Consider the following 23257-nt stretch of genomic DNA (forward strand, 5'->3'; position numbering starts at 1 on the left):
ATTGATCCGCCTGGGCATATAGGACCTCCGTGACGGCATGGATACACCTGTACACCGAGGTCAGTGAGATCCCGGACAGGTCCCCACTCGGCGCCTGCAAGGACTCCGTGGGGTAAAAGTTCAAGGCGACCATCACCTTGGGGGCGGGTGTCATACCTCCGCGGAATGCCCGGTCCGGCAGCTCCTCGAATGACAGGCGGTGCCGGTAGACACGAGGCCTCATGTGGCGCCTCCTTGGGACCTCCTCCTCCTTGGCCGGTTGGACAGCCGGCTCTCCAACCTGGGCGGCTGCCCTCTGCCCCTCTGCCCCTCTGCTGCCTGCTCCGCTGCTGCCCGTTCCGCTGCTGCCCGCTCCGCTGCTGCCTGCTCCGCTGCTGCCCGCTCCGCTGCTGCCTGCTCGGCTGCTGCCTGCTCCGCTGCTGCCCGCTCCGCTGCTGCCCGCTCCGCTGCTGCCTGCCCCGCTGCTGCCCGCTCCGCTGCTGCCTGCCCCGCTGCTGCCTGCTCCGCTGCTGCCTGCTCCACTGCTGCAGCTTCCTCCTCCTCCTCGAGGAGCTCCCGCTCGTACAGCCGCAGGGCATCCCCCAGGGCTGCGGCGACCAGCAGGAAGGCCACCATTGCTGGTTGAATTCCAATATCCAATATGCGATTTCCACCCCCCGCCCCCCCCCTTCCACCCCGCTTCTTCCTCCCTCCATCCCCTCACCCCTGGCCCTATCGGTCCCACAGTCCCAGCTCCTCAGCTGAGCTGCTGCCAACAACTGCTGCTCCCAGCTCCTTAAACTAAACACAACTGAGCACAAACTGTTGTTCACTGACCCTTGAGCTGACCTCTGACCTGTGACCCCCGTCAGTTCAGCCTCCTGCCCTGGGACAGGATCTGAATGTGTCAACCCTCGGGACAGTCTGAACCTTAAATGTTACAATCTCCAGTCAACTCAAAGGTCCCTCCCACAGGTGTTCCTCACTTAAAACCAACACAAGACAATCTCCAGAAATATATATTTCCTCACCCTCTCCATGTAATTAATATCTTGGGCTGGATTCTCCGATACTGAGGCTAAGTGTTGATGCCGTCGTGAAAACGGTGGAGTTTCATGACGGCATCAACGGGCCTCCAGGTGGAGCTATTCACCGGCCCACAGGGGCTAGCACTGTGCCCCTGGCACCAACCACCCTACCCCCACACACATGTGACCCGCCACCCACACCCCTCAGGGGGACAGTCGCAAGCCCACCTTGACCCACATGGCTGCACCCACCCATGCCAGCCCCAATGGCCGGGTGCCCTGTGCACTGATGCCATCAGAAACCCAACCCCTGGGCTGCATGCGTCGGACCGTCTAACACTGTTGCTGTTTGTGTCTCCCCCCCCCCCCCCCTCCACCGCCCCCTCCCCCCCACCCCCGCCCAGGACGAGGCTGCGCATAATCCGCTGGGAGCGGGAGAAGATCGGAGGGGGGAGGACCACAACTGCGTCCCCTCACCGTGCCCGAGCAGAGGGTCCGGGACAACGTTGGCGGGCCGGAGGAGAGGGAGGTTGCTGATGCGGAGGTCGGAGGCGCGCCACCAAGTGAGAACCCCCTACGTGTATGTGGCCCTCACCCCACCCCACCTCACCCCCTACCCCCACCCCCATCACACCACCCCGTCACCCCAACCCCTCACCCCACCACCCACACCCCAACCCCCCTCACCCCCTACCCCCACCCCAATCACCCCACCTCACCCCCTACCCCCACCCCCTCACCCAACCCCTCACTCCAACCCCCCTCATCCCAAAACCCCGCACCCCACCTCCCTCACCCCACCCACTCACTGCCTGACGCCTCACCCCCGTCCGTCTGTCTGACCATACATGCTGTCTTGTGTCTGGCAGGAACAGCCGGCGATGGTCCCGGACCAGCCGGTGCCCCCCCCCGCCCCCAGCCGGTGCCAGGGCCGGTGCCCCCCAGGGACCTAAGCACCGACGGGGAGGGCAGCCGTAACAACAGCCCTCCGGCCAAAACGAGCCAGGAAACCACAACCCAGGAGACCCCGGACTTCGGGTCCGATGAGGAATTGGATTTTCCATCACTGCAATCTCCCAGACCCTCCACCATCACCTCGACTGGGCTCTTTAGTGAGGAGGCTTCTGGGACACTTACCGGTGTGAACCACACAGCCGCTCCGGTACAGCAGGTGGAGGGAGGAGCAGCCGAGGGGTCGGACAGTCGGAGGGCAGCCCGGCCCCAGCAACCAGCTGCCACCCAGACGGGTCCCGGGTTCCTGGAATATCCACTCCCACCCATAGATCAGGTGCAGTCAGAGAGCCAGGGACCAGAGAAGGGGATGACGGCCGGCTTCCAGCCCCTGCAGACGCAGGTGGAGGAGTCCAACCGTGTGTAGGAGCAGGGAATGGTGCCGGCCGTGCGTGCCACCCAGGCTGAAACCACACGGGTGGCGTCCGTGGTGGAGGCACTGGAGGCGAAGGTGTTGGACATGGGTCAGGCTGTGCAAGGCCTGCGGCATTCTGTGCAGGCGGGGGCCATGGCCAAGGACATGGCTGCCCACTCACAGATTACAGCGGTGCTCCGCAGTGTGGCCCAGTCTCAGCAGGCCATGGCTGAGAGCATCGGCACCATTGCCCAGGTGCTGGCTGGCGTCACAGGGATAGCCACTTCCTGAGCTCCATGGCCAGACCCTGGTCGATACCAGAGCGGGCCTCCAGGAATGGCAGCGCACACCCCCATCCCATTGAGAAGCCGGGGTCCATCAGGCACCCCGAGGGAGGAGGAGGTGCTGGGGTCCATACACTGCAGGGGAGGTGCCGTAACACCGCAGCACTTCAGACTCCCCCCTCCTGTCCCTGTTTTCTCTAGTGGGCAACAGGCAGAACAGGGCGGCAGTACGCCAGCCGGGACGCCCGAGGAGCAGCCTGGACCACCCAGGAGACGTGCGCCAATGGGGACCATCATCATGGGGCAGGGGTCACAGCAGTCCACCGCCACCCCTGCTGTACCATCTGGGGAACCACCTAGGTGTAGTGATAGGGCCCATAAGACCAGAAACATAGACACAGGTTAAGTTGGCATGGGTGCAGGGCACAGTTTAGTTATAGGGGCTCGGGCACAGACTGTATATACCTCTGCACATTAAACACATGTTATCACCGATGAAAGCTGCCTCTGGTGCTCTGTCCGATGGGTGCGGGGGTGGGGCGGTAAGTGATGTCCACTGTGGGTGAGGGGTGGTGGAAGAGTGTGTCCCAGTGGGTGAACCATACAGCCCCCCCCCCCCCCTCACCGGACGTCCCCATCACCCCGTCCCCAGTGATACGACAGGGCCATGGGATGGACTGTCCAGCTCGGACGCAGGGATCACCCAGTTGGGAGGTGTTACTGTGTCCATGAGTCAGACATTGTCTCACGATGTGGAGCTCGGAGCTCATCGCAGAGCGGGCTGACATCATCCTCCATCCCGTGGACCAGACCTACTGTCACTGGCTACCCGGTGCCCCAGGTATATATATAATGGAGGGGTGGTGTGCATGCGAGTGGTTCGGTGGGGCGGGAGGTGAGTGTTCGGTGGTGGGGGTGGGGCGGGGGGGGTGAGTGTTCGGTGGTGGGGGAGGTGTGTGTTCGGTGATGGGGGGTGAGTGTTCGGTGGTGGAGGAGGTGAGTGTTCGGTGGTGGGGGAGGTGAGTGTTCGGTGGTGGAGGAGGTGAGTGTTCGGTGGGGGGGGAGGTGAGTGTTCGGTGGTGGGGGAGGTGAGTGTTCGGTGGTGGGGGAGGTGAGTGTTCGGTGGTGGGGGAGGTGAGTGTTCGGTGGTGGGGAGGTGAGTGTTCGGTGGTGGGGGGGGTGAGTGTTCGGTGGTGGGGGAGGTGGGAGTGGTCGGTGGTGGGGGAGGGGAGTGTTCGGTGGTGGGGGAGGTGAGTGTTCGGTGGTGGGGGAGGTGAGTGTCCGATGGTGGGGGAGGTGAGTGTTCGGTGGTGGGGAGGTGAGTGTCCGATGGTGGGGGGAGGTGAGTGTTCGGTGGTGGGGGAGGTGAGTGTTCGGTGGTGGGGAGGTGAGTGTCCGATGGTGGGGGGAGGTGAGTGTTCGGTGGTGGGGGAGGTGAGTTTGTTCAGTGGTGGGGGAGGTGGGGGTGGTCGGTAGTGAGGGGGTGCGGTAATGTGGTGTCCGTGCCCATGCCCAGTAATCCCCCCCCCCCCCAGTTCAGTTGGTGAAGTGTGCATCGACCAAAGCATCGCACGCTCGCTGCCCCTGCTGGTGGCGTAGTGCAGCCTCCCGTGCATGCCCCGCCCATTGTCCCTCTGCCCCATCTCCTCCTCGTCTGACAAGGCCTGCCCTTGCCCCTCATCCTCCTCCAGCCCATTGCCCCTCTGCTGCATGATGTTGTGGAGGAAGCAGCAGACCACAACAATGATGCCAACCCTCCTTGCCTCGTACTGGAGGACCCGTCCAGAGTGGTCCAGGTTCCTAAAGCGCATCATCAGCCCCCCGAAGCACCTCTCCACATACCCCTGGTAGAACAATGGGCCTCATTGTAGCGGTTCTCCGCGTCGCTCTGTGGCCTCTGTATAGCAGAGCGCAACGGGTAACCCCTGTCGCCCAGCAACCAGCCCCGCAGCCGGGGGGGGGGGGGGGGGGGGGGGGGGGGGGGGGGTGTGCGCGTCACTCGAACATGCCGGTTATGAATGATTGCGCCAAGATCAACGAGTCATGCCCACTGCCTGGGTACCGGCTGCAGGATCTTCATCTGGTGGTCACAGACCATCTGTATGTTCATGGAGTGGTGCCCCTTCCTGTTCCTGAACATCGGCCTCTCATCCGCCGGTGCCCACAGGGCGACATGCACCCCATCGACGACTCCCTGGACCTGGGGTATCCTGGTGATGGCAGCAAACCCCGCTGCCCGGACATCTTGGTGGGCACGGTCCACAGGGAACTGAATGCCAGGGCATACAGGATGTTGGTGACGGCACGGATGCACCTGTGCACCGATGCCTGTGAGATGCCGGACAGATCCCGACTCGGCAACTGGAACGACCCCGTGGTGTAGAAGTTGAGGGCGATCGTCACATTGATGGCCACCGGTAGCGGGTGTCCTCCCCCAGTCCCATGCGGTGCCAGGTTTGCCATCATGTGGCAGATGTGAGCAACGGTTTCCCGGCTCATCCGCAGCCTCCTCCTGCAGGCCCGGTCCGGGAGTTCCTGGCGGCACCGGTAGGCGTGGGGCCTCCTTTATCACCACCAACTCCTCCTCCTCCCCCTCGTCCCGTTCCTCCTTCTCCTCCCCCTCGTCCCGTTCCTCCTCCTCCTCCCCCTCGTCCCGTTCCTCCTCCTCCTCCCCCTCGTCCCGTTCCTCCGCCTCCTCCCCCTCGTCCCATTCCTCCTCCTCCTCCCCCTCGTCCCGTTCCTCCTCCTCCCCCTCGTCCCGTTCCTCCTCGGCCTGTCGGGCAGGCGGCCCTCCAGCCTGAGTGGCTGGTACCTGCCCCACTGCAGCCGCTCCTCTGCTGCGGCCTCCGCCACCTCTCTGAGCCGCCTGCGCTGACGCTGCCACAGGGCTGCATGCAGGGCAGCGGCCCCCGCCACGGCGGGCAGGGTCGCTGGGTGGTGCCCGAACAGTATGATCTGCAGGGGGTGAAGGGGACACAATGTTACCATGGCCATACACCCATGCACAGCCAGGTACCTTGGGCAGCATGGTGGCCCCGGTTGGCACCGCGCAGCCTAGCCACACATGTCCCCCACCCCGGCCCATCGCTGCCCCGCTGCTGACGCCCGTCCCCGCTGGCAGGGCCACTGTTTGATGCCACTGCCTCACTGGGGGCTGCCGTCGGTGTGGCCCTGGGTGGTCCCCTGTGGGTGTCGCTGGTTGGGTTGGGTGGCCAGGGAGGGGGTGGGCACCTACCCATACGGCCGTTAACTCTACGTTCACCCAGGGGCCAGGATGGATGGGCACCAGGATGGCCGCCATAATGGCGCCCGTTGCATGAGCACCGCCCTGTCATGTCGGAGGCTCCCCGACTGCTTGGCCTGTTTCCCCCCCCTTCCCCTCTCCCCCTGCAGAAAACACGGCCGGTGCCCGTTACGGGAGCCCGCAGTCCCCCCGTGCCAACTCCTACCTCCTCCCACCGCCGCATCAGCCAGCACGCCGGCATTGCGATTTTTTACACGTGGTTAGAACCACGCCATCGGGACTTCGGCCCATCCAGGCCGCAGAATCGCTCAGGCCCCGGAGTATCGGTCATCGGGACACCTGTTGCGAATCCGTCAATTTGGGGGGTCCGGAGAATCGGATATCGGCGCCAAACCAGTCATGGAGCCGTGGGCCCACGCAATCTCAGGAGTTCCTTCATTTCTGGTGCCACTCCGAGGTGCAAGTCCGCCATGTCCCACTGGGCGGCCAGGGTTCACTGGTTCACTACCTGCTCCATCAATGGAGTCACTCAATAAATCAACCTTACTCAATCCAAACTCCCTATTCTAGATTTAAAACTATACCTTCTTTGATCTGGACTCTGTGACTGTGTCAAACCTGTGGATTTTTACATTCTCCCTTCTGTTTTGAACCTTGAACATTTCAATAAGATCACCACACTCCCTCCCTTATCCAGTGCAGACTCGCAGTTTCTGCAGCCCCGCCTCTTGATGAAGGTGTCCAATTCCACCAACCAGATTCTCTGCCGTTTAACACTTGCTCTCTAATGTCTGAATGTCTTCCCGATAAACGATGATAAAAAATGTTCCCCAGAATGACAGACGGGACCAGTCCAGTCTCCTCTACAAATTGGGTTTCCCATCCTGAGATTGGTGCTCTATCCCTCTGGTTATACAGATCCCTTCACTGCTTTGACACACGGTGCTGATGGCTTCAGACACTCACCCAGAGGAACCCACAGAGAGTAAAATATGACAATGGAGCGGCTCCCGAGGATTAACAACCGGCAAAGTGAATATTTAATCTGGAACCTTGGAGACCCTTTAGTCCCGTCGCAACTGGATTTAAAATCAGGAAAATGAATAGAAGAGTTTTACCGGGGTTAATGGAGTTGATCATTTCTCTCCACGCTGTGTACTGCAAAGGGCCTTTGAACTTTCCGATAGACAGGGCAGCAGCAGATACTGAGAGTTCCTGATCCTCCTCACTAATCCTGTGTGTTAAAAAAATGCAATAAATTTCTCTGTTAAATTTTAGAACGTATGTAAATGTTTTCAGCATTTGTGATGATGGAGACAATGTACAAAGTGAAATATTAATCACGTTTCTATAACTGAGAAAGGGATAACTTGGGAATTCAAAGGCAGAGAATGGAAACCCCCATATCCTGAAAAAGGTTCACAGTCTGATAACAGATTCGTTACCGGGATATCACAAATCACAGGGAAGAGAAACATTTAGCCTGTCCACTCGCTGTTTTACAGACAAAGTTTGTAGAACAAAGACAAAGGCTGAAAACATCTGGAACTGAATAATCCTAAATAACTGATCCCCCAACCCGCCGAGAATCCTGCTCTCCTCGACTGGCATCTTGAATATCTCTGATTTTAGTCACTCTCCCATTGAAAACTGGACCTTCAGCTGCCGAGGTCCTGAGCTCTGGAATTCCCTCCCGGATCCTCTCCATCTCTCTGTCTCTCTTTCTTCCTTAAACACTGTGGTCATTTTAAAATCATACTGCAGTCAAATCTCAGGAAGCCCAGATCGAGCCAGTCTTTCCGATACCGAGAGTATCCACTGTTACCTTATATGGGAACAGGTCATGTGCAGCCCACACCACCAGAGATGGGACACCTGGGGCAGGCTCAGGTGGCCTATCAAACAGTCATCAAGCGGCCCATTGGCTGCTGGGACCCGCTCCCAAGACCTCATTGGTTGGAAGCCAGAAAAGTTTCTGGAAAGGCAGGGAGGGGAATAAAAGTAGGCATCTCAGAGACACCAGAAGCAAAGGACTAGCAGCAAAGACTCGAAGCAAAGACTCAGAACAAAGAATCAAAGCAAAAACTGGGTGTGTGAGGTGACCCTGACCAGGCCAAAAGGAAGCAAGCATGAAACAGCCAGCGAGAATCACCTTTGCAAAGAGGAACCAGAGAGGCTCAGGGATCGGATCTACAACTTACCAAACAACCTTTTCGGGTAATATAGTCGAATCCTGGGTGTTTCTTGTATGTACAGTGGGTAATTTACGGTTTATTTAATAAAGTGTGTTGCATTATAGCCATGCCATACTTTGTTCCAGTCATAAATAAAGACATCTGGGTAAACTTTAATTAAGGAGCTGGTTGAAGTATCTGAATTGGACAGATACAACATTTTGGCACCTCAGACGGTCCTTCGATAAGAAGCGATACGTTGCTCCGAAGTCGAACCTTCAACCCAGTATTCTCCAACACTCTGTCTGAGCCTGAAATAAGAGGACAGATTGTCCCATCTAATGGCCAGTAGTAAGAGAGTGAAGGACTAATACATTTTCGACCAGCTGATTGGGCCATAAACCAGGATTCTGGAACGTGAGGAGTACAAACTTTAGAAAAGATCTAGGATAGTTACTGGACTTGAAAGAACTCTGTGGGCGGGAATTTAGTGGAAACCAGACCCTTATCCCAATTGTTTTCTCCCTCCACCCCCACCAAATTCTAGCAGAATAGTGATGGCCAGTCGTGCCGAGTTGGTTGATGTCCTCCATGTATATAAAAACAGGAAATGGCCCAAGTGGGTACAGTGGGGCGAAACCCCTAAACCAGATCTGGGATCCTAAGGAGAATATTGCTGGAGTCATACTCAGCTTCTGCTCTTCCTTCCTTCTTTGGGGTTGTTGCTGGTGATGGCCACTGTTGTGGTCGGTCGTCGTAAATTTAATCAAATTAACGAAGACAAGGATAGCCAAATAATAAGATTACAGCAGGACCTAGTGGGCACTGCTGGATGCATCCACCAGCTAGAAGCCGAGGTAGCAATGAGAGAGGAGAGGAACCGTGTCAACCTCATACATATGAGTGAATACCAGGCCCAGTGTGACAAGGCCCATCAATAAACACAGCGCGCTATTGGTGAGAAAGATGCCGCTGTTACCCAATTAGAGGAAGTGAAATTAAAATGCAGCGACCCACAGGCTGCGGTAAAAGTCTTACACTGAACAGGGAAAGAAAACAGGAGCCGCGCTGTGGACCATACCAAATGCCTGTGTGGGATAGGCAGATTACAGTCCCAATTGGCAGTTACAGGAGTAATGTGCACCTTCACCACAAATTCCAGGGACAGTGACCCAGGGGTAGAATGGCAGCAACTAGAAGAGGATGCCTCTGACTATGCGTCGGCAAGGCCCACTGCCGACTGGGGGCCCCTTCCGCGTTCCAAGAGGTAGAACCAACCGCACCTCCTGAACAGGCCCCGGAACCGACCCCGCCCCACTGAATCCAGTCACCACCCACAGACAGGACGGACAGAACCCCAATGTCACCTACATAGCGCCCTACACGGTGACTCAGCTCACTGACATTGCAAAAGCGATTAGGGTGTTCGAACCCACCGGGGCACAAACGCTCTTTTCGAGAACATCGGCCAATACCGTGTCCTAAATGGGTTAGACGAGGCAGAGGAGGTCAAGCTCATCCTCCTGTGCCTGAGTCCCGCAATCCGCTCTGCCCGACCCAATCCCCAAAATGTAGCAGGGGGAACCTTGCCCCAAATGAAGGCGGCTGTTCTGACTGCCATAGGATGCAATAGAGACGACCGAGCGAACGGCCTCAACAATTGTCAGCAAAAGGAAGGGGAACATCCGACAGCGTTTGCAAGTCGGCTGTGGAACCAGTTTATTGGGGTTTCCGGTTCACTAAACAGAGCCTAATTAGATCCACATCACCCATCCACATGGATCCGGACCCTGATAGCCCATGCCACGCACACCAGTCGCAAAGCATGCGCGAATTACGACCCTGAAGACGATCCACACAATGGCCTGGGCTATCCGGAAAATGACTCGCGCTTGGGAGTCAAATAGATGAACACCCCAAAATTAAAAATGAATCCCATCTGCCCCAACTGAAATCCCAGCCCGGTGTAGCGAAACGTGGGGTGAGGTAGAATCAGGGGACCAGTAAACCACAACTACCCACCGCCATATACCCTGCTGATCACTGACGCAGGGAACCACAAGCCCACACAGGACATATGACCAACCCCAGACGCAGGGTACCATATACAGCCGAGCCCAGAGGCCCACAAGCACATTGTTACAACTGTGGGCAACCCAACCATTTCGCCCGTGACTGTAGGGCACCAACCAACTACCAAAAGACCATAAGACATCAGAGCAGAATTAGGCCATTTGGCCCATCGAGTTTGCTCCGCCATTCAATCATGGCTGATATTTTCTCATCCCCATTCTCCTGCCTTCTCCCCATAACCCCTGATCCCACACGACCGTCTCAGTGATTCCCCAATGATGGACCCCGACACTTGCCCCTCGAAGGACTGGCCCGACAAGCCACCATAACCTCGCTAGAAAACTCCGACATTCCCTTTAACCTTTATCCCCAATTAGAACACGGACCTGAAGCATGACGGTGCCCGGCCTCACCGACGTGGGTGTGTAACACCAAATGGGATAGTGTAGGGAGACCCCCTAGTACAAGGAGAGTTTGGAGTCCACCTCGCTGAGTTCCTTTGGGACACAGGGTGGATCCTGCACTGCTCTAAACACATCCCGAGACCTCAACTGTACATGGCATATCTGGAATACAATCATATTAAACAGTTTTACAGGCCACCCACAGGAGGGTGCGGAAATTGATCTGCTAGAATTTCGATTAGGAAACCTGGTATGTCACCATCCCGCCATCTTAGTGAAACTCCAGCCCGAAGCTGAACATATACTGGGATCTGATCTGATGAGAAAATGCAGTTTATCATTCGACCCGGCAAGTTCTTGGATATGGCGCATGCCGGCTACCCGCGGTCCACAGTCAAGGTGGCCACCGACAGATACATCGACCAAATCTTTTGGAGAATTATAGATCAGCCCCACAGCAATGACGGAGGACCCTGAAGCACAGGGTATATTAGCCAAACACACACAGGCATTCGCCAGTCACAAACATGACTGCGGCCGAATAACAGGGGAAGTAATCATAGAAGGTCCTGACCCTCAACCCCAAAGCAAGTCAAAGGGGAAGTGGCCAAGGTCATTAGCAGTTTGTTAACACAAGGAGTCCTGGGCCCTGTTGCTTCCATTAACAATTCCCTCATATTGCCGGGAAGGAAACCGGACGGTTCCTGGAGGCTCACCATTGATTATCAAGCCCTAAATCAGACCACCCCCATCTCAGCCTCCACAGTGGCGACTAGTCCAGAAGCCATGATGAAATAAGCCCCACACGCTCAATTTTTCACAGTTTCAGACATCAGTAATGGCTTCTGGTCAATTCCCTTTGATCAACACTGTCAGTACAAATTTGCCTTCACATTCCAGGGACAACAGTACACCTGGTCCTGTCACCACAAGGTTTTCATAACTCCCCCTTCATATTTCACCAGCACTTAGCAAAGGGCTTGGAGGGATTCTCCAAACCAGAATGATTGGTTCAATACGTAGATGATCTCCTCTTACAGACTGAAACAAGAGGGGAACATCTCGGATTATTGGACAAACTGCAGAACCTCCTCACTACATTAGGGTTGAAGGTAAATCCCAAGAAAGCCCAGATCATGAGATCACAGGTCTCTTACTTGGGTACAGCAGTGACTGAGGGAAAGCACGAGTTAGAAAGGAAGCGAATCGAGTCTGTAACACACCTTCCCTTACCAAAGGAAATGAGCTCGCTATGCTCGTTTTTAGGCTTGGTGGGTACTGCCGGAACCATATCAACGGTTTTGCCACTAAAGCCGCTCCCCTGTCCCAACTCTAATGAAAAATCACCCCATGGGTCTGGACTATGCGACACACACAAGCAGTCTCAGACCTCAAACAATTCCTTGCACAAGCCCCTGCCTTACAGATACCCAACCCTGAGCTCCCCTTTGCTATTGAAGTAGGGCCCACTGACAGCACACTAGCCACCGTGCTCCTCCAAAAACTGCACGGGCGACTGGGCCCAGTAGCCTCCGCTCCCCGCATGTTAACACCGGGGGAACACAGCTTCACAATATGTGAGAAACACCGACTATCGGTCTTTTGGGCAATACATCGTTTAATTGCATAGTCGCCCTAAATCCCCTCACCATCCTCACTGAACATACCCCGATACAATTGCTGCTGAACAGGCGGGTAAAGGACGGGGCAGTCAGCCAGAACAGGATAGCAAGGTGGACACTTATCCTCCAAGGCCAGGACATTGTAGTGAAACATACTGGCACCTCCACCTTCCTGGCAGACAACATAGCGTACAGAGGGGGAGCCTCACAAATACCTGATTCCTGCAGTAAATGGGTGGAGGAAGCAGGGGAGCCAGACAGACTCAGAACAGCTTAAAGATTTATGTCGATGGATCCTCCATGGTGGAGGACGGAAACAGGAAAACGGGATGCAGCATCTATGTGGAGACCACAAAAGCAAGCCCCTGAGGGAGATAGCCTGAAAACTTCCTGCACACATGGGTACCCAGGCTGCAGAGCTCGCAGCAATAGCTTACATAGTCAGCCACCCTGACCTGTTTCCCACGCCAGCAGGCATACATTCAGATAGTGTGTATGTCTGCCACAGTTTAAGGGATTTTATGTCCCTCTGGGCAGCAAGGGGATTTATCTCGGTGGATGGAAAGCCTCTGCCATCAGCCCCACTATTGAGATTCATTCTCCAGACCACCCAAGGCAGACAGTATGGAATAATAAAAGTCAAGGCCCACCACTGCACCTCACAGTTGGGAATGTCAGAGCGGATGGATCAGCCAAACAAGGTGCCCGGGAGGGAGAATTTTTATTTTTTTAAAAAATAATTTTTATTGAAATTTTCAAAAAATATCAACAACAGAAAAAACATTATTCACAGCAACAAAAAGAAAAACATAATAACCCTCAAACCCAACCCCCCCTCCCCCCAGTAGCTACAAAAAGAAGAAATATATAAGCACCCAGCATATTCAATAAACACAGATACACATTCCTCCCCTCCCCCGAAACAACCCCCCCCCCCCCCCCCCCCCCCGGGTTGCTGCTGCTGCCGGCCTATTTCCCTACCGTTCTTCCAGGAAGTCAAGGAAAGGCCGCCACCGCCTAAAGAACCCCTGTACTGATCCCCTCAGGGCAAATGTCACCCTTTCCAATTTGATGAACCCCGCCATATCATTGATCCAGGCCTCCACGCTTGGGGGCCTCGCATCCTTCCATTGAAGCAAAATCCTCCGCCGTGCTACTAGAGATGCAAAGGCCAGAACACCAGCCTCTTTCGCCTCCTGCACTCCCGGCTCCACTGCAACCCCAAAAATTGTGAGTCCCCAGCCTGGCTTGACCCTGGATCCTACCACCCTCGACACCGTCCTTGCTACCCCCTTCCAAAATACCCCCAGCGCTGGGCATGGTTCGCTGGGCTCCCCGAGCACCTAGCATACCTGTCTTCGCCCCCGAAAAACCTACTCATCCTCGTCCCGGTCATGTGGGCCCTCTGTAGCACCTTGAACTGTATGAGACTGAGCCTCGCTCAGGAAGAGGAGGAATTCACTCTTTCCAGGGCATCCGCTCACGTCCCCTCCTCAAACTCCTCACCCAGCTCCTCTTCCCATTTACCCTTCAGCTCCTCCACCGAGGCCTCATCCACGTCCTGCATGATGTGGTACACGTCCAAAATCCTCCCCCCTCCAACCCACACCCCCGAGAGCACCCTGTCCCGTACCCCACGTGGGGGCAGCAGAGGGAACCCCTCCACCTGCCGCCTGGCAAACGCCCTAACCTGCATGTACCTAAACATGTTCCCCGGGGGGAGCCCAAACTTCCCCTCCAACTCACCCAGGCTCGCAAACTTCCCCTCCACACACAGGTCTCTCAACCTCCTAATACCTACCCCATGCCAGCCAAGAAACCCGCCATCGATGCTCCCTGGTACAAACCGGTGGTTCCCCCGTATCGGGCTCTCCATCGAGCCCCCCACCTCCCCCCTATGCCGTCTCCATTGCCCCCAAATTTTGAGGGTAGCCGCCACCACCGGGCTCGTGGTATACCTCGTTGGAGGGAGCGGCAACGGCGCCGTTACCAGCGCCTCCAGGCTCGTGCCCACACAGGACGCCATCTCCATCCTCTTCCATGCTGCCCCTCCCCCTCCATCACCCATTTATGCACCATCGCTGCATTGGCCGCCCAATAGTACCCACAGAGGTTGGGCAACGCCAGCACCCCCCCCCCCCCCATCTCTGCCCCTTGTCACCCTCGGAGTCCCATGCGCCCATATAAATCCTGTAATACTCCTGTTGATCCTCCTAAAAAAGGCCTTCGGGATAAGGATGGGGAGGCACTGGAACAGGAACAAAAACCTTGGGAGCACTGTCATCTTGATGGACTGCACCCTGCCTGCCAGCGACAGCGGCAACATGTCCCATCTTTTAAACTCCTCCTCCATTTGCTCCACCAGCCTAGTGAGGTTAAGTTTGTGAAGGGCCCCCCAGCTCCTAGCCACCTGGACTCCCAGGTACCGAAAGCTCCTCCCTGCCCTTTTCAGTGGGAGCCTACCAATCCCCTCCTCTTGATCCCCCGGGTGCATGAAGAACAGCTCACTCTTACCCAGGTTGAGCTTGTACCCAGAAAAGCCCCCAAATTCCCTAAGAATCTTCATCACCTCCGGCATTCCCCCCACTGGGTCCGCCACATATAGCAACAAGTCATCCGCATATAATGACACTCGGTGTTCCTCACCACCCCGCACCAGACCCCTCCAATTCCTCGACTCCCTCAACGCCATGGCCAGGGGCTCAATTTCCAATGCAAAGAGCAAGGGGGACAGGGGACACCCCTGTCTCGTCCCCCGGTACAACCGAAAGTAGTCCGAACTCCTTCTGTTCGTGGCTACGCTCGCCATCGGGGCTCATATAACAGCCTCACCCAACTGACAAACCCCTACCCGAACCCAAACCTTTCCAGCACCTCCCACAAGTACCCCCACTCAACCCTATCAAAGGCCTTCTCCGCGTCTAATGCTACCACTATCTCTGCCTCCCCTTCTACCGCCGGCATCATGATAACATTCAGAAGCCTACGTATATTGGTGTTCAGCTGCCTTCCCTTCACAAACCCCGTCTGGTCCTCATGAATGACCGCCGGCACATAGTCCTCTATCCTTGTGGCCAAGATCTTCACCAACAGCTTGGCATCCACGTTTAACAACGAGATCGGCCTATACGATCCACACTGCAGGGGGTCCTTGTCCCGTTTGAGGATCAAGGAAATCAGTGCCCATGACATAGTCGGGGGTAAAGCCCCCCCTCCCTTGCCTCATTAAAGGTCCTAACCAGCAGGGGGCCCAGCAGGTCTCCGTACATTTTATAAAATTCAACCGGGAACCCATCCGGCCCCGGCGCCTTCCCCGACTGCATGCTCCCTATCCCCTTGACCAGCTCCTCCAGCTCAATCGGCGCCCCCAGCCCCTCCACCTGTCCCTCCTCCACCTTTGGAAATCTCAGCCTGTCCAAAGAACGCCCCATTCCCCCCCCCCCCCACCATGGGTTCAGACCGGTACAATTCCCCATAAAAGTCCCTGATGACCCCATTGATGTCTACCCCCCTTCGCACCACATTTCCTCTCCTATCCTTCACTCCACCAATCTCACTGGCCGCGTCTCGCTTACGGAGCTGATGTGCTAGTATCCTACTCGCCTTCTCCCCATATTCGTACACCGCTCCCTGTGCTTTCCTCCACTGCGCTTCCGCCTTTCCGGTGGTCAACAAGTCAAACTTGGCCTGAAGGCTACGCCGCTCCCTCAACAATCCTTCCTCTGGAGCCTCTGCGTATCTCCTGTCCACCCTCACCATCTCCCCCACCAACCTCTCCCTCTCTCTTTGCTCTCTCCTCTCCCTATGGGCTCGGATGGAAATCAACTCCCCTCTAATCACCGCCTTCAATGCTTCCCAAACCGTCCCCACTCGGACCTCCCCATTATCATTGGCCTCTAAGTACCTCTGGATACACCCCTGAACCCACCCGCCCACCTTCTCATCTGCCAACAGTCCAATCTCCAAGCGCCAGAGCAGGCGCTGGTCCCTCTCCTCCCCCAGCCAAAGGTCCACCCAGTGCGGGGCATGATCCAAAATGAATATGGCCGAATACTCAGCATCCTCCACCCTCAAAATCAGCCCCCTACTCAGAACAAAAAAATCGATCCGGGAATAGGCTTTATGCACGTGAGAGAAAAATGAATACTCCCTGGCCCTCGGCCTCGCGAACCTCCAACGATCCACCCCTCCCATCTGATCCATAAACCCTCTCAGCACCTTAGCTGCCGTGGGTCTCCTACCCGTCCTGGACATGGATCGATCCAATGGGGGATCCAGCATCGTGTTAAAGTCCCCCCCCCAATATCAGGCCCCCGTCTCCAGATCCGGAATGCGGCCCAACATGTGCCGCATGAAACCCGCATCGTCCCAGTTTGGGGCATAGACATTCACCAGCACCACCCGCTCCCCCTGCAGCTTGCCGCTCACCATCACATACCTCCCGTCACTGTCAGCCACCACCTTTGACACCTCAAACAACACCCTTTTTCCCACCAGGATCGCCACCCCTCGATTCTTTGCATTCAGCCCTGAATGAAACACTTGGCCCACCCAACCCTTCCTCAGTCTAACCTGGTCCGCCACCTTTAGGTGTGTCTCCTGGAGCATAGCCACGTCCGCCTTCAGCCCCTTCAGGTGCGTAAACACCTGGGCCAGAGTGACCGGCCCATTCAGCCCCCTCACATTCCAAGTTATCAGCCGGATCAGAGGGCTCCCTGCCCCCTCCCCTGCTGACTAGCCATAACCCATCCCCTGCCCGCCCCAGGCCAGCCCCCCCCCCTCCCCCCCCCCCCCCCCCCCCCCCCGGCTCGGCCCGCTCCCCATGGCGGCAAACCCCCACCCCGGCCCCCCCTGCAGACTCCAGCTCCTTCCTGGCCATTTCAGCAGCAACACGGTCCCCCCCCCTCCCCCCCCCCCCCAGGCTAGGACCCCTCCCAGCCACGTTACTCCCTCCATAGCACTCCCGTGAGCCAGCTAACTTCTGCTGACCCCGGCAGCTCCCGCCACACCTCCGACCCCTCCCAACGTGGGGCTACTTCTCCTCCCCCAAACCCATCAGCAGACCCTCCTCCTCCCCATCCCGCTCTCGCGCAGGAAAAAAGGCCCGCGCTTCTCAGCTCTGACCCCACCCCCATCCACTCTCAGTGCGGGAAACAGAAGAAAAGCCCGCGCTTTCTCCCTGCCCGACCCCGCCCCAGGAAAAACAGACCGCACCCCACCCGCCCTAGAAACACCACACAACGAGCTTAAAACAGCATAAAACAGCACAAAACAGAGACCCTTCCCACCAAAAGTTAACAGTTATTTACAAACCCCCGACCCTCAGTCAGAGTCCAACTTCTCAGCCTGCACAAAGGCCCACGTCTCCCCCGGGGACTCAAAATAAAAGTGCTGGTCCTTGTAGGTGACCCACAGACGTGCCGGCTGTAACATGCTAAACTTCACACTCTTCCTGTGGAGCACCGCCTTCGTCCGGTTGTATCCGGCCCTCCGCTTGGTCACCTCTGCACTCCAGTCCTGGTAGATCCGCACTACCGTGTTCTCCCACTTGCCGCTCCGGTCCTTCTTGGCCCACCTAAGCACGCACTCTCGGTCAACGAACCAGTGGAACCGCACCAGCACCGCCCGTGGCGGCTCATTCGGCTTGGGCCTCCTGGCCAGTATTCTGTGGCCCACCTCCAGCTCCAGGGACCCCTGGAAGGACCCAGCGGCCATCAGCGAGTTCAGCAAAATGACCACATAGGCCCCCAAGGTCTGACCCTTCCAGCCCCTCCGTGAGGCCCAGGATCCGCAAATTTTTCCGCCTCGTCCGGTTCTCCATCTCATCGAACCGCTCCTGCCACTTCTTGTGGAGCGCCTCGTGCATCTCCACCTTTACCGCGAGGGCCGCGGCCTTATCCTCTCTGTCGGAGGCTTGTTGTCGGAGCTCCCGGATCTCCACCCCCTGGGCTGTCTGCGTCTCCAGCAGCTTGTCCGTATTCGCCTTCAGCGAGTCCAGCAGCTCCGTTTGGAGCTCCCGAAAACAGCGCTGGAGAGTCTCCTGCTGCTCCTGCGCCCACTGCCTCCATTCCTCGAGGCCTCCGCCGGCCGTCATCTTGGTTTTCTTCCTCCGTTTTTCCTTAGGTGCTGCCACCGCTATTTTGCTGTCCCCACTCCTGGTCACAACCATAGGCTCCTGGGGATCTGCTGCAGACACCCGTCGAGCAAGTACCGTTGGGAGCCCTTAAAAGAGCCCAAAAGTCCGTTCCTGGCGGGAGCTGCCGAACGTGCGGCTTAGCTCCGCATAGCCGCAACCGGAAGTCACGGGAGGGAGAATTTTGGCAACCACCCGTCACTGAACGCACTGAAGCTGTTAGTGTCAGTCAGACCAAGGTCGAAGACCTGAAACAGGCCCAAAGCAGTGACTTGGGCCTGAAACAGATTCAGGAAGGGGTATATCCCGCCCCCTTTGACAAATGGAGGGGTGCCATCACCGTCCAGGACGGGCCAGTCCTCAAGGATGGCAGATACGCGGTTCCCACCAGAGACCAAAATCAAATTATTTTCCAAAATCATGTGTCCAGGGTCATCAGCGAGCGGGGGCCACAAGCGAACAAATCCTAGGATTGTGCTGGTGGCCGGCGCTAGAACAGGATGTGGACATTATGTCAACAATTGTATCATCTGCGCCCAAAACAACCCTGATAAATATGCCCAAAAGGCAGAACTCAGACACACCCGCCCAGTAGAGAGGCCCTGGACAAACCTCCAAATTGACTACATCGGTCCTCTACCACCCAGTACAGGGGCGGACAGGTACATCCTGGTCATTGTGGATACCTTTAGCAAGTGGGTAGAGGCTTTTCCAACCCGCACCAACACTGCCAAGGTCATGGCTGACATCCTAGAGCATCACATCTTCATTAGGTGGGGTCTGCCCCGCAGCATTGACTCCGACCAGGGCACTCACTTCCAGCCCAGGTAATGCAGCGGGTGATGGGACTATTTGGAGTAAAACAGCAATTCCACATAGCATACCGCCCCCAATCCAGTGGCATCGTAGAGAGAATGAACCGCACTCTGAAAGATCCGCAAGACTGTTTAGCAGAACAACTATTTCTGGAATAAAGTCCTGCCCTTTGTACTCATGATAGTGAGAAACACTGTGTCTAGTTCCACCGGTTTCACTCCCCACGTCTTAATGACTGGGTGACCGAGGCGGGGAATCGAACCTCTATTGGGGTTGGATTTATCAGGGCCCGAAGTCAGGCCCTCACCCAGAAGAATGGCATCAAAGGGATAATACAAAACTTACAGGCAGCTAAATAAGCGGCAGGGATTTAGGTGGGCAAACGGAAACAGCAGAGCAAGGCCTACGATGGGAAAGTAAATCCAGTCGAGTACAAGGTGGGACAAAAGGCAATGCTCCGAGTTTTCCAACCAGGCACCTTCTTATCCCCCAGATACGTTGGACCCTATCCGGTGACAGATGAAACGAAGTATTGGTGGGCCCCAAGAAAGCCGGATGGTATCATATCAACCAGATGAAGACACTTGGCTCGCAGCAGAACTTCCACCAACACCACGTCACACTAGAGAGGATCTTCGAGCCCCCAGAACCTCTTAACCCACACCCTGTACTCCAGGAATCGAACTTCCACCCTATACCTCCAAAATAGATTCCGACATGCCCGGTCCCAGCTCCGATTCACCGGACGTCAGGAAGAAGGCCTCGTTTGAGGGAACCTCAACCAAAAGGACTCCGGGAAACCAGATAAGGTCACATGCTATGGCGTCCCTGGTACAGAGACTCACTGAACCGCTTGACCCTACACTCACTACCAGAGGTGATAACGCAGCGGGTACCCGGCAGCCGAAGCCGACCCATGCAGGTTCCCTCCACTGAGGAGGAATCAGGACATCACGGTCCAAATTGTAAATAGCTTTATCCGTCCACTCCACGCATCGGCCAATTGGAAAGTGCTTTTATCCGCCCACATTGTATTGTTTCCATCATCTCCAAACGCACCAAAGTTTGGTTGTAGGGTGAAAAATGTAATGGTACTGATTACTGACTAACCCTTCATATGATTATTGGGCCTTTATTATTAATTTACTTATTTCTTTGGTTATTTTTAAAAAACAAAAGGGTCATCCGACATTCCAGTAAATAAAAGGGAAAAGTGAATCAGATATTAATAAGAATTAACCGGTGTTAACTTGATCCCCCCAGAACCACATTCTGTCACAGCTGGATGTTACAGAACTCATACTTATGATAGTGTATCCCATCGTCCGAATATGTCCGGTGGAAGAAGGCATTCCTACAACAACTGGACTCGGCAAGGACCATCCGACATCGGGAAAGACTCGACAATCAAGAACATTGATGTGTTGTTTCTTCATTTTAAAAATTATTTTACTTCATTTCAATTTGTTGTGATTATTGTGGATTAGGGATAATACTGTAAAACCCGGATTCAGGGTACATGCTCATTCAGATGGTTTGTAAGGATTGTGTAATCCGGTTCGCTGACGCTCACTGGATCAAGGGGAGGGAATGTGGTCATTTTAAATACATACTGCAGTCAAACCTCAGGAAGTCTGTTGATCGTAGTCCAGATCGAGCTAGACTTTCTGTATATACTGTATCTAGAGAGTATCCACTGTTACCTCATATGGGAACTGGTCAAGTGCAGTCCACACCACCAGAGATGGGACACCTGGGATGTGCTCAAGTGACCTGTCAAATGATCATCCAGCCGGACCATTGGCTGTTGGTACCCCCTGTCGTGACCTCATTGGCCGGAAGCCAGAGAAGTTTCTAGAAAGGCGGGGAGAGTGGTAAAAGTAGGAATCGCAGAGACACCAGAAGCAAAACACTAGCAGCAAAGACTTGAGCAAAAAACTAGCAGCAAAGACTCAAAGCAAAGACTCGAAACAATGACAAGAAGCAAAGACGCGAAGCAAAGACTCGAAGCAAAGACTCGAAGCAAAGACTCGGTGTGTGGGGTGATCCTGACCAGACCAGAAGGAAGCAAGAAACAGTGAGCGAGAATCACCTTTGCAAAGAGGAACCAGAGGGACTCAGGGATCGGATCTACAACTTACCAAACCACCTTTGTGGGTAGTATAGTCGAATCCTGGGTGTTTCTTGTATGTATAGTGGGTAACTTATGGGTTAACTATATTTAATAAAGTATGTTGCATTATATCCATGCTCATACTTTGTTCTACACAAAAATGAAGACATCTGGGTCAACTTTAATGAAGGAGCTGGTTGAAGTATCTGAATTGGACAGATACAACACTCTCTCTATAATACACTTCCATCATCTGTATTAATATTTCCTTATGTGTCTCTGTGTCAATTTGTGCTATTTAACGCTCCTATGAACCCCCTTTATACATTACATCACATTAAAGGCGCTATATAAATACAAGTCTTTATTGTTATGGTTGTTAAGGATACAGAGACAGTTTATATTATAGAATAAAAATAGAACCCGTTTTGCCTTTTAACATCTGACTTTCTCAGGTTGCTCAGGCTCCATGCAGGGACATGGATGACCCAGTCCTTGGATACATGGGCCGTGCGGCTCTTTCAGGGTCAGTCGGAAGGTCACAGACACTAACAGCCAACATCAGGCGAGTGGTCACTTCCAGCCTGGGAACCAGGTTGTATTATTTGCCTGACATAGATATATAGAAGGTAGAAGCAGGAGGAGGACCTTTGGACCCTTCGAGCCTGCTCCTCCAGTCATCACGATCATGGCTGGTCATTCAACTCAATAGCCTAATCCTGCTTCTCCCCATAGCCTTTGATCCCATTCTCCCCGAGTGCTATATCTAGCTGCTTCTTGAACATATTCAATGATTTAGCATCAACTACTTCATGTGGTAATGAATTCCACAGGCTCACTACTCTTTGGGTAAAGAAATGTCTCCTCATCTCTCTCCAAAATAGTTTACCCTGAATCCTCAGACTGTGACCCCTGGTTCTGGACACACTCATCATTGGTAACATCTTCCCTGCATCTACCCTGTCTAGTCCTGTTAGAAATGTATAAGTCTCTATGAGATGCCCCTAATTCTTCTGAACTCCAGTGGGAACAATCCCAACCGAGTCAATCTCTCCTCATATGACAGTCCCGCCATCCCTGGAATCAGTCTGGTAAACCTTCGCTGCACTCCCTCGAGAGCAACAACATCCTTCCTCAGCGAAGGAGACTAAAACTGCACACAATACTCTGGGTGTGGCCTCACCAAGGCCCTGTATAATTGCAACATATCCCTGCCTCTATATTCGAAACCTCTCGCAATGAAGGCCAACATACCATTTGCCTTCTTTTCTTTTAATAAACATTTTATTGAGGTATTTTTGGTATGACAACAACAAAATAAACAATGTATATGAAACTATGAACACAGTGCAAAAGCCGTCTCCCTCCTTTACAGGTCCCACCTTTATTAACCCCCTACTCTAAGCTAACCTAATCCCCCGCCCCTTCTGCTGATGATTAATTTTCCGCGTAGAAGTTGACGAACGGATGCCATCTCCGGGCGAACCCTAACAGTGACCCTCTCAAGGCAAACTTGATTTTCTAAAACTGAGAAAGCTAGCCATGTCCGATAGCCAAGTCTCCGACTTCGGAGGCTTTGAGTCCCTCCAAGCTAATAGTATCCATCTCTGGGCTACCAGGGAAACAAAGGCCAGAACGCCTGCCACTTTCTTCTCCGGGATTCCTGGGTCTTCCAACACCCTGAAAATCACCATCTCTGGACTCGGTGTCACCCTTGTTTTTAACACTGTGGACATGACATCTGCAAACCCCTGCCAGAATCCCCTAAGCTTCGGACATGCCCAGAACATGTGGACATGGTTCGCTGGTCCTCCCACACACTTTACACACCTGTCTTCCACATCAAAGAATCTGCTCATCTGGGCCACTGTCATGTGAGTCCAGTGAACAACCTTGAATTGTATCAGGCTGAGCCTGGCACATGTTGTAGACACGTTGACTCTACTCAACGCGTCTGCCATAGACCATCCTCTATCTCTCCTCCCAGCTCCTCCTCCCACTTGTGCTTCAGCTCGTTGGTC

The 23257-nt window shown here is 54.9% G+C and overlaps 1 protein-coding gene across 1 annotated transcript in view; it reads right to left on the bottom strand.

Moving 5' to 3' along the window:
- LOC119976482 overlaps window positions 1-23257 on the bottom strand; it is a 65225-nt gene that overhangs the window by 37046 nt on the left and 4922 nt on the right. The window contains 1 exon segment of the mRNA XM_038817020.1: window positions 7020-7135. Coding sequence (XP_038672948.1) covers window positions 7020-7135 — 116 coding nt within the window.

This window comes from Scyliorhinus canicula, chromosome 13 (genome assembly GCF_902713615.1).
Source record: "Scyliorhinus canicula chromosome 13, sScyCan1.1, whole genome shotgun sequence".
Lineage (NCBI taxonomy): Eukaryota > Metazoa > Chordata > Chondrichthyes > Carcharhiniformes > Scyliorhinidae > Scyliorhinus > Scyliorhinus canicula.